This window comes from Macaca nemestrina, chromosome 15 (genome assembly GCF_043159975.1).
Source record: "Macaca nemestrina isolate mMacNem1 chromosome 15, mMacNem.hap1, whole genome shotgun sequence".
NCBI lineage: Eukaryota > Metazoa > Chordata > Mammalia > Primates > Cercopithecidae > Macaca > Macaca nemestrina.
The window spans coordinates 31,937,900-31,950,374 of record NC_092139.1 but is presented as its reverse complement, the minus strand read 5'-3'; the positions used below and the strand labels follow the sequence as shown (position 1 = coordinate 31,950,374).

The 12,475-nt window shown below is 41.0% G+C and overlaps 1 protein-coding gene across 3 annotated transcripts in view; it reads left to right on the top strand.

The window, feature by feature from the left end:
• The window catches only part of LOC105496196 (EF-hand calcium binding domain 8), a 107,118-nt gene that overhangs the window by 74,735 nt on the left and 19,908 nt on the right, over positions 1 to 12,475 (top strand). For 2 of the 3 annotated variants that reach the window (XM_011766378.3, XM_024797422.2), the window contains 2 exons: positions 1,160 to 1,378; positions 1,937 to 2,095. The exons of the other annotated variant lie outside the window; for it this stretch is intronic. In XM_011766378.3, coding sequence (XP_011764680.2) covers positions 1,160 to 1,378; positions 1,937 to 2,095 — 378 coding nt within the window. The remainder of the gene's footprint in view (positions 1 to 1,159; positions 1,379 to 1,936; positions 2,096 to 12,475) is intronic. 3 annotated transcript variants of the gene reach the window in all.

Sequence of the window (12,475 nt, the reverse complement as noted above, 5' to 3'; positions counted from 1 at the left end):
GAAGTGTTATCTCCTCTTTAGTATTCTGGAAAAGTTTGAGAAGGATTGGTATTCATTCTTCCTTAAATGTTTGGTAGAATTCACCAGTGAAGCCATCAAGCTTTGGGTACAAGTGACTTCTGGTTTTTGACCCTGGCATCGGGGCTAGTGGGAAGCAGTTTGAACAGCTAGTTTCGGATTTCTATGACAATAAGGATAATTGAGATTTTTTTCTTTTCTTTTTTTTTTCTCCCTCCCCACCCCTCCCCTTCTTCTTCTTTTTTTTTTTTTTTTAAATAGAGACAGGGTCTCACTATATTGCCCGGGCTGTCTCGATCTCCTGTGCTCAAGTGATTCAACCGCCTCAGCCTCCTGCAGTGCTAGGATTACAGGCATGAGCCACAATGAGATTTTTGATAATCCAGATTTTTGTTGTTGGTGGTGACATGCTTTGGGGACACATAAGCTATTACACTGTAAAGTTCTGAGTTAGCAGGAGTGAGGAAGCTTCCAATTTCCCCTTTCTGGCCTGATTCACTCTACCACCCTGGCTATGCTCTCAGCCTCCTACTGGGTGCCAGGCAAGAAACTTTCTTCTCATGGTTGCCATGCAGACTAACTTCCCACTGTGGCCCCCACATGAGCCACAGGAGTGACATGTAAGGGAAAAGTGAGCAGAGTGGGGAATTAGCAAAAGGCATATGATCAAAACAAGTCTTGAACAAGAATTTGTTTAAAATGCTTTCTTGATGATTGGCTGGAAAATATGGGTATTTCACTATAGATGTACATGAAGGGGAATGAGTTCCTTCCCCAAATCACTTTGAATTGAGTTACAGGTTGTGAAAATCTTGTCTGAGCCTATGTTGAATCAAACTTGTAAGCCTTCATTTGATAAACATTTATTGATCATGTATTATGTGTCAGGCACCATTGTGGTTACTAAGGACAAAGTAGTGAACAAAAAAGACACAAAATCCCTGCCCTCTAGTAGTTCATAGTCCAGTATGATGTTCCTTGTCACCAGCCGGGTAGGAAGGGTGGGACCATCATCACCACTTTCACTGGGCATCTAGGAAATTGGGGGGACCAGGTGGGTGTGGTGACTCGCTGGGATCCCTCAGCACCATGTGACACTTGCTTACAGCCCTGCTGAGCTGGGCCCTCCTGTCTTCCTCAGATAATCTTCCTGCAGACCAGGCCTCGCCTGCCATACACGGCTGCCCTGCTGAGCAGCTGCATGGACGGCTACATCTATGCCTGGTCCCTCCACGGGAGCGGAGGCCTGCTGGGGAAGTTCCCTGTGGACCTAGACAATGAAAATGTTGTTGTGGGTGCCATGGCCACTGATAAAAATGACTGGATCCTCATCACGGGGGATTGTAAAGGATACATCAAGGTGAGGAAGAACTGGCAGGAAGATTGAGGAGCTGGTGCCAGCCAAGTGTCCAACCACCTCTTCGCTGCACGTGGCCCTTGCCTAGTTCCTACTCCCTCTGGGTACTGGTTCCATTTGTAAAACAATGCAGGGAGGAGGGTGGGTTACCTTAGGAGTCCTCTCCTGCTCTGCTAAGCTCAGTGACAGGGACTTGGTTCAAAAAGCCTTCCCCGGAGAATTCCATGCTCCATCACTGTCTTCTCCAACTCCCTCATCCCCCAGTCATGTGGCTAATCTAGGATCAGCTGTCTCAGGAGCTGATTTTGTGCCTTGTGGCAAGACATGAGGCAGGGGTGTGCTGTCCTTGAGCTGATCACACCCTTCCTGCCTGCTAATCCATGAGTCTGGCCTAGAAGATCCCTAAGGCCCTTTCTGGCCCTAGTGGTGAGGCATCTCAGAGATGTAAGAACTACCCCCCACCCCCACCAAATGAAGAGGAATGTTCTGGGAGGAGCCCACAGAGTGAGTTGGGTTCTGGGTCAAGGGGTGTGAGGCCACTAACCCACATGTTGTGTCTAGATCTGGGACATCAAAGATTACTGCATGTTGATTGATAAACAGCCATTCCAATCCAATGTGGCCAAGGTTGTCTCTGAAGCATACAACAAGTTCCGGTTATTAATTCCTCAGCAGCTTGGGACCAGCTTCCCGCACTACATTCCCTTGGAGGATAAAGAGGTAGGAGGATTATTACTGGAGGGTTGCTCAGGAAAGTGCCTTTGAGCCCCACAAATGAGCTAGGACCATAGACTAACTCAAACCCAAGAAAAATACGCTTACTAAAAGATAAGAGCAAAAATATTGATAGAATTAGTATTCGTGGCCAGGAACAGTGGCCCACACCTGTAACCCCAGCACTTTGGGAGGCCAAGGCAGGTGGATCACCAGGTCAGGAATTTGAGACCAGCCTGACCAACATGGTGAAAATATAAAAATTAGCCAGGTGTGGTGGTGCGCGCCTTAATCCCAGCTTGTCAGGAGGCTGAGGCAGGAGAATCGCTTGAACCCAGAAGGCAGAGGTTGTAGTGAGCTGAGATTGCACCATTGCACTCCGGCCTCGGCAACACAGCAAGACTTCATCTCAAAAAAAAAAAAAAGGGTTAGTATTTGTAATAGTGCCACATTAGAAACAACCCAAATGCCCATCACCGTAGACTGGAAAGTAAATTACAAATAAATTACAGTGTAATATCTGGCACCAGAAATGAATTTACTCACTACAAAATGGAGAACTCTTCAAACGATTTAGGCAAAAGAAGTCAGACACAGAAGAATACGTATTAGAAATGATTGTTTTTGTTGGGGAAGTGGAGAGGCTGGAAGTAATCATGAAGGGGACTTCTGGGGAGGTTGGCAATGTTCTGCTTCATTAACAGGCCTGATCATGCAGTTGTGTTCAGTTTCTAAAAATTTATTCAGTGGTGGGCCAGGCGCGGTGGCTTGCTCCTGTAATCCCAGCACTTTGGGAGGCCAAGGCTGGTGGATCATCTGAGGTCAGGAGTTCAAGACCAGCCTGGCTAACATGTTGAAACCCCATCTCTACTAAAAATACAAAAATCAACTGGGTGTAGTGGTGCATGCCTGTAATCCCAGCTACTTGGGAGGCTGAGGCACAAGAATTGCTTGAACCCGGGAGGCAGAAGTTGCAGTGAGCCAAGATTGTTCTATTGCCTTCCAGCCTGGGCGACAGAGTGAGAATCTGTTTCAAAAAAAAAAAATTCAGTGCTATACTTATATACAATTTTCTATGTGTATATTATACATCAATGAAAGTTTTAAAAAGTCAGGTAACATAAAAAGACTTACAGCGAAGAGTCTAAGTCCCATTCCTGTTCCCCCAAACAGTTCATGCTCCCTGAAGTAACCACGTGTTGATTTTTGTTATTCCTCCAGTATTTACTTATGCAAACACAATGTGTAAAGTTATTTTCCACTGAAGGTATCATCTCACTTATACTGGTACTCATCTTGCTTTTCTTGCTGTATGATGTATCTTGGAGATCTTTGCATAGCAGCACACTATCCCATTTTAAGGTACATTTGTCTTTAAAAAAATCTTACACAAAAGTGAATAGTGAATGTTATTTCACATATGTGAAGGCATTTCTGTAAGAGATGTTCTTGCAAGTGGGATTGCTAAGTAAAAGGGTTACATGCATTTGCAATTTTGGTAGCCCTCTTAAAGGCAGGTAAGACTATTCTTACCTGAATCTTTGCATGAGTGTGTTATGGCCAGTTCATTTTAGTATGAAGAGAATGTCATTATATTCAGATCTCTTGGGAACTGATTACCCACAGCATCAGTATGTGAAGAATTTATAATGTGGATACAATCATTATAATAATAATACTTATTTACTGCTTGCAATGTTCCAGGGATGGTGATAGGTAGGTTATGTATGCATTCATTAATCTCCATAATGACTCATGAGGAAGATGATATTTTTCAGATGAGGAAGTAATGAAACTGAAGAGCTGAGAGGCTCATCTAAGCTCCAGTAGCAACCAGTGTAGACCTGAGACTAAACCTAAGTCTGTCTGACTGCAGAATCTGTGTTCCTTATCATCTGCTCTTAGCTTTATAATGATATATTTTAAACAATTGGGATTATGTTGTATGTAACTGGAATTTCCTATGCCATCAAATAATCTTTTTTCTTTGAAAATTTTATTAATATTGTTTCAAATAGATACATCATAATTGTGTACATTTCTGAGGTGCAGTGTGCTGTTTTGATCTGTGTACACATGTGGAATGATTAAATCAAGCCAGTTAACATATCTACCACCTCACTTACAATTTTTATGGTGAGAGATTTAAAATTTACCCTTTTAGTTATGTTGAAGTATGCAATATATTATTGGCTATAGTCACTGTGCTGTGCAGTAGATCTCAAAACTTACTCCTCTTGTCTGACTGAAACTTGGAACCCCTTTGACCAATAACTTCCCCTTCTCTCTCCCTCATTCCCCACCCCACCCTCTAAGCCTCTGGTAACCATCATTCTCCTTTCTACTTCTTTTTAAAGACCTCTTTTTGGCCAGACGCAGTGGCTCATGCCTGTAATCCCAGTACTTTGGGAGGCCGAGGCGGGAGGATCATCTAAGGTCAGGAGTTCAAGACCACCCTGGCCCACATGGTGAAATCCTGTCTCTACTGAAAATACAAAATTAGCCGGGCGTGGTGGTGCGTGCCTATAATCCCAGCTACTCCAGAGGCTGAGGCATGAAATCTCTTGAACCTGACAGGCGGAGGTTGCAGTGAGCTGAGGTTGTGCCACTGCACTCCAGCCTGGGCAACAAAGTGAGTCTGTCTCAAAAAATCAATCAAACCAAATCAAATAAAAAACTTTTTTTTTTTTTTTTTTTGGTAGAGATGAGGTCTCACTATGTTGCCCAGGCTGGTCTTGAACTCCTGGGCTCAAGGAATCCTCCTGCCTTGGCGTCCCAAAGTGCTGGGATTACAGGTGTGAGCCACCACGCCCGGCCCTTTCTACTTCCATGAGTTTGACTTTTTATGATTCCATATATAAATACGATCATGCAGTATTTTTCTTTCATGCCTGGCTTATTTCACTTAGTATAATATCTTCCAGATTTATCTATGTTGTTCCAAATGGCAGGATTTTTTTCTCTTTTAAGGCTGAATAGTATTCCGTTAAATATATACACCACATTTTCATTATCCGTTCATCCATTGATGGCCCCTTAGGTTGATTCCATATCTTGGCTATTGTGAAAAGTGCTGCAATGAACACGGGAGTGCAGGCATTTTTTTGACATACTGATATGACATATTGATCTCTTTTGGATATATACCCAGAAGTGGAATTGCTAGATGATATAGTCGTTTAGTTCTAATTTTAGTTTTTTAAGGAAACCCCATACTATTTATCATAGTGGTTGATTTGGCTTTGTTGTATCCCCACACAAATCTCATCTTGAATTGCAGCTCTCATAATCCCCATGTTTTGTGGGAGGGACCTGGTGGGAGGTAATTGAATTGTGGGCCACCCTATGCCATTCTCATGGTAGTGAATAAGTCTCATAAGAAAAGATGGTTTTATAAAGGGCAGTTCCCCTGCTCATGCTCTCTTGCCTACTGCCATGTAAGAGGTGCCTTTGCTCCTCTTTCACCTTCTGCCATGATTGTGAGGCCTCTCCAGCCATGTGGAACTGTGAGTCCATTAAACCTCTTTACTTTATAAATTACCTAGTCTCAGGTATGTCTTTATTAGCAGCATGAGAACAGACCAATACAGTGGTTGTACTAATTTACATTCCCTCCAGCATTGTACAAGGGTTTTCTTCTTTCTGCATCCTCACCAACACTTATTTCTTGTCTTTTTGATAACATCTAATCTAACAGATGTAAGATGATATCTCATTGTGGTTTAATTTGTTTTTCCTAATGATTAGTGGTACTCAGCATTTTTTTTCTTGAACCTGTTGGCCATTTGAATGTCTTCTTTTGAGAAATGTCTCTTCGGATGCTTTGCCCCTTTCCTTCCTTTACTTGCCTTTCTTTTCCTTTCCTTTTTCCTTTACAGGCACAAGCTACCACACCCGGCTAATTTTGTATTTTTCGATAGAGATGAGGTGTCACCTTGTTGGTCAGGCTGGTCCCGAACTCCTGACCTCAAGTGATCCGCCTGCCTCGGCCTCCCAAACTGCTGGGATTACAGGCGTGAGCCACTGCGCCTGGCCACTTTGCCTATTTTATGTTATTTTATTTTGAGATGGAGTTTTGCTCTTATTGCCCAGACTGGAGTGCAATGGCGCGATCTTGGCTCATCACAACCTCCGCCTCCCAGGTTCAAGCGATTCTCCTATCTTAGCCTTCCCAAGTAGCTGGAATTACAGGCATGTGCCACCACTCCCAGCTAATTTTGTATTTTTAGTAGAGATGGGGTTTCTCCATGTTGGTCAGGCTGGTCTTGAACTCCTGACCTCAGATGATCTGCCCACCTTGGCCTCCCAAAGTGCTGGGATTACAAGAGTGAGTGTGCCCGGCCCACTTTGTCCATTTCCTAATTGGGTTATTCATTTTCTGGCTATTGAGTTGTTTGAGTTTCTTATTTATTGTAGATGTTACTCCCTTATCAGATGTATGATTTACATACATTTTCTGTCACTCTATGGGTTATGTCTTCACTTTGTTCATTGTTTCCTTTCTGTCCAAAAGCTTTGTATTTTGTCTAAAATCCCATTTGTCTATTTTTGCATTTATTTATTTATTTATATTTTTATTTTTTATTTTTGTGAGATGGAGTCTTGCTCTGTCACTCAGGCTGGAGTGCAGTGGTGCAATCTCAGCTCACTGCAATCTCTGTCTCCCAAGTTCAAGCAAGTCTCCTACCTCAACCACCTAAGTAGCTGGGATTATAGGCGTGTGCCACCATGCCTAGCTATTTTTGTATTTTTTTGCTAGAGACAGGATTTCACCATGTTGACCAGGCTGGTGTTGAACTCTTGACCTCAGGCAATCCACCTGCCTCAGCCTCCCAAAGTGCTGGGATTACAGGTGTGAGCCGTCGCCCCTATTTTTGCTTTTATTACCTGTGCTTTTGGGGTCATAGCTAAATAACCATTGCTTAGATCAATGTCATGGAGCTTTTCCTCTAGGTATTCTTGTAGTTGTTTTACAGTCTCAGATCTTATATTTAAGACTTTAATCCATTTTAAGTTGATTTTTTATACTGTGTGAGATAAGGATCCAATTTTCCTAGTACAGTTTATTGAAAAGACTGTCTTTTCCTCATTATGTATTATTAACAACTCTGTCAAAAATCAATTGACTATTAATGCATGGGTTTATTTCTGGGTTTTCTATCCTGTTACATTAGTTGATGTGTCTATTTTTATGTCAGCACCATATTGTTCTGATTATATTAGCTTTATAATATATTTTGAAATCATTTTTTTTTTTTTTTTTTTTTTTGAGACGGAGTCTCGCTCTGTCACCCAGGCTGGAGTGCAGTGGCCGGATCTCAGCTCACTGCAAGCTCCGCCTCCCGGGTTCACGCCATTCTCCTGCCTCAGCCTCCCGAGTAGCTGGGACTACAGGCGCCCGCCACCTCGCCCGGCTAGTTTTTTGTATTTTTTTAAGTAGAGACAGGGTTTCACCGTGTTAGCCAGGATGGTCTCAATCTCCTGACCTTGTGATCCGCCCGTCTCGGCCTCCCAAAGTGCTGGGATTACAGGCTTGAGCCACCGCGCCCGGCCTGGATGTCTTTAGCTTTGTTCTTTTTGCTCAAAATTGTATTGGCTAGCCAGGGCCTTTTATGGTTGCATGTGAATTTAAGGATTATTTTATTTCTATAAGAAATGACATTGGAATTTTGATAGGGATGGCACTGAATCTGCAGATTGCTTTGGGTACTATGAATATTTTAATAATATTCTTCTAATTTATCAACACAAGATAGCTTTCCATTTATTTGTGTTTTCTTAGTTTTTAAAAATGTTTTAGTTTCCTGTGTACAGATCTTTTAACTCCTTGGTTAAATTTACCCTTAAGTATTTTATTTTATTTTAGTTACTACCACATGCCTGGCTAATTTTGTATTTTTAGTAGAGACAGGGTTTCTCCATGTTAGTCAGGCTGGTCTCGAACTCCAGACCTCAGGTGATCCGCCTACCTTGGACTCCCAAACTGCTGGTATTGTAGGCATGAGCCACTGCACCCAGCTGAAAACCACACTTTCTATTGATTAAATAATATTTCATCTCATGGAATTACAAATTTTCATTTTATGAGGTTATCACTTATTTAGCTTGTTATCTTATTTTTGTACATTAATATGGTTTCTAACTTTTCATTATCAAAAAAGAAAATGGACAAAACCATAGAAAGACACAAACTACTAAAGTTGACTTAAGAAGAAATAGAAAATCTGAAGATATAAAAAATCTGAATGTAATAAGTAAGGAGATTGGATTAGTAATAAAATTTCCCACGAAGAGAAGTCCACATTCAGATGGTTTCACTGGTAAATTCTACCAAATATTTAAATAATTTTTTTTTTTTTTTTTTTTTTTTTTTGAGACAGAGTCTCACTCTATTGCCCAGGTTGGAGTACAATGGTGTGATCTCGGCTCACTGCAACCTCTGCCTCCCAGGTTCAAGTGATTCTCCTGCCTCGGCCTCCTGAGTAGCTGGGATTACAGGCATGCACCACCATGCCTGGCTAATTTTTGTATTTTTAGTAGAGACAGCGTTTCACTATGTTGGCTAGCCTGGTCTTGAACTCCCAACCTCGTGATCTGTCCACCTCGGCCTCCCAAAGTGCTGGGATTACAGGCGTGAGCCACTGTGCCTGGCTAAAGAATTAATGTCAATTGCTCACAAACTCTTCCAAAAGAGTTCTCTATGAGGCCAGTATTACCTTGACACCAAAACCAGATAAAGGTATCACAGGAAAATAAAACTACAGACCTAATATTTTTATGAATATAGATACAAAAATCTTCAAAATACTAGCAAATTGAAGCCAGCAACATATGAAAATGATTATACACCATGACCAAGTAAGATTTATCCCAGGAATGCAAAGTTGGCTTAATATCTGAAACAAATTAATGTAATACACCATATTTACTGAATAAAAAACAAAAGCCATATGATTATGCCAATAGATGCAGAAAGAGCATTTAACAAAATTGAACACCGTTTTCTGATTAAAACACCCAATAAACTAGAAATAGAAACTCCTTCAACCTGATAAAAGCCATCTATGAAAACTCACAGGTAGCATAAAACTTCATATTGAAATATTAAATACTTTCCTGTAAAATCGGAAATAAAACAAGAATGCTTACTCTTGCCACCCCAATTTAACATTTTACTGGGAAGTCAATTAGGCAAGGAAATGAAATAAAAGATATCTATATTGGGGAGGAAGAAATTAACTATCTCTATCTGCAGATGATATGATCTTTTATCTAGAAATCCTAAAGAATTTATTAAAAACTATTAAAACTAATAAATTCAGTAGGGTTGCTTGATATGGTAAATATACAAAATCAATATATTTATATACACTAGCAATAAACAATCTGAAAATGAATAAAAATTTCACTTATAATCGCATCAAAAAAATTTAGGAATAAATTTGGAAAAGTAGTGCAAAACTTGATCCCTAAAAATTGTATAACATTATTGAAAGACATGAAAGAATACCCAAATAAATGGAAATATATCTCATGTTCATTGATTGGAAGACTGGATGTTGTTAACATAGCATATTCCCCAAATTGATTTAATGCAATTTATATCAAAATCCCAGCTACTTTCTCTTCTTTTCTTTTCCTTTTCCTCTTCCTCTCTTTCTTTCTCTTTCTCTTTCTTTCTTTCTTTCTTTCTTTCTTTCTTTCTTTCTTTCTTTCTTTCTTTCTTTCTTTTCTTTCTTTTCTTTCTTTCTCTTTCTTTCTCTTTCTTTCTTTTCTTCTTTCTCTCTCTCCCTTCTTTCTTTTCTCTCTCTCCCTTCCTTCTTTTCCTTTCTTTTCTTTTTTCTTTCTCTCTCTTCCCTCCCTCCCTCCCTCCCTCCCTCCCTCCCTCCCTCCCTCCCTCCCTCCCTCCCTTCCTTCCTTCCTTCCTTCCTTCCTTCCTTCCTTCCTTCCTTCCTTCCTTCCTTCCTTCCTTCCTTCCTTCCTTCCTCTCTCTCTCTCTTCCTTTCTTTTTGACAGTCTCACTCTGTTGCCCAAGCTGGAGTGCAGTGGCGCAATCTCAGCTCACTGCAACCTCCGCCTCCCAGGTTCAAATGATTCTTCTGCCTCAGCCTCCGGAGTAGCTGGGACTACAGGCGTGTGCCACCGTGCCTGACTAATTTTTTTGTATTTTTAGTAGAGATGGGTTTCACTGTATTGATCAGGCTGCTCTGGAACTCCTGACCTCGTGGTCCACCCACCTTGGCCTCTCAAAGTGCTTGAATTGCAGGCATGAGCCACCTCGCCCGGCCGGCTGGCTTTCTTTTCTTTTTTTCTTCCTTCCTTCCCTCTCTCCCTCCCTCCCTCCTTACCCCCTTCCTTTCCTCCCTCCCTTCCTTCTCTCTCTCTCTCTCTTTTTCTTTCTCTCCTTCCTTCTTTCCTTCTCTCTCTCTCTTTCTTTTCTTTGACAAAGTCTTGCTGTGGTACCCAGGCTGGAGTGCAGTGGCACCATCTTGGTTCACTGCAACCTCCACCTCCCAGATTCAAGCGATTCTCCTGCCTCAACCTCCCGAGTAGCTGGGATTACAGGTGCCTGCCACCATGCCTGGCTAATTTTTGTATTTTCAGTAGAGATGGGGTTTTGCCATGTTGGCCAGGCTGGTCTTGAACTCCTGACCTCAGGTGATCCACTCGCCTCAGCCTCCCAAAGTGCTAGGATTACAGGTATGAGCCACTGTGCCTGCCTGCCTTCCTCCTTCCCTCCCTTCCTTCCTCCCTCCCTCCCTTCCTTCCTTCCTTCCTTCCTTCCTTCCTTCCTTCCTTCCTTCCTTCCTTCCTTCCTTCCTTCCTTCCTTCCTTCTTTTTTGGAGATAGTAGGATCTAGTTAGTAATAAAAAAAATCTTAAGAAAGAACAGAGTTGAAGGATTCACAATTCCCAAGTTCAAAACTGAATATGAAGTTAAGTAATGAAGACAATGTGATACTGGCATAAAGAAAGACGTATAAATAAATGGAATAGAATTTAGAGTTAAAAAATAAATTCTCACGTTTATGATCAATTGATTTTTGACAAGAATGCTGAGACAATCAAATGGGGAGAAATAATATATTTTTTAAAAAATGTCCTGCTGGGACAATAGGGATAACTTTATCTGTATTAGAAGAATGAAGTTAGACTCCTACTTCATAACACACAAAAAAAATAACTCCAAATGGATCATAGACCTAAATGTAAGAGCTGAAATTGTAAGACTTTTAGAAGAAAATAAAAAATAAGTGCAAAGTATTTGTGACCTTAGACAGTGTATCTTAGATATGACAGCAAAAACAAGCTACAAAAGACAAAAATAGATAAATTGGACTTTGTCAAAATTAAAAACTTTTGGAGTGCAAAGGATACCATCAAGAAAGTGAAAAGATAACCTTAGAGAAAATACTTGCAAATCATGTATCTGATAAGGGACTAGTGTCCAGAATATATAAAGAACTCTTGCAACTTGATAAAAAAGATAAATAACCGAATTAAAATATGGGTAAAGGATCTAAATAAACATTTCTTCAAAGAAGATGTACAAATGGCTAATAAGTATATTAAATGGTGCTAAACATCATTAGCTATCAGGGAAATGCATATCAAAACTATAATGGGATCCCACTTTACACTTGCCAGGATAACTATAGATAATAGCAATGGTTGGCTGGGATGTGGACAAACTGGGACTCTTACACATTGCTGGATAGAATGTAGAAAGCTGGCCAGGCACGGTGGCTCACGCCTGTAATCCCAGCACTTTGGGAGGCTGAGGCGGGTGGATCATGAGGTCAGGAGTTTGAGACCAGCCTAGCCAACATGGTGGAACCCCGTCTCTACTAACAATACAAAAATTAGTAGGGCATGGTGACAGGTGCCTGTAATCCCAGCTACTTGGGAGGCTGAGGCAGGAGAATCGCTTGAACCTGGGAGGTGGAGGTTGCAGTGAGCAGAGATCACACCATTGCACTCCAGTCTGGGCAACAAGAGCAAAACTCCAAATTCCATTAAAAAAAAAAAAAAAAGTAGAACGCTGCAGTCACTTTGGAGAACAGTCTGGCAGTTCCTCAAAAATTAAGTGTAGAGTTACCATATGATCAAATAGTTCCACTCCCAAGTGTATATCCAAGAGAGATGAAAACATGTTCACATAAAATCTTGTACTTGAATGTTTATAGTAGCATTATTTATAATAATACAGAAGTGGAAACAACCCAAATGTCAACTTCCAAATGGATAAAGTGTGGTATAGTGATACAATGGAATGTTATTTAATAATAAAGAATAAAGTACTGATGCATGCAACAACATGGATGAACCTTGAAAATACTATGCTAAGTGAAAGAAGCCAACCACAAAATACCACATATTGTGTGAT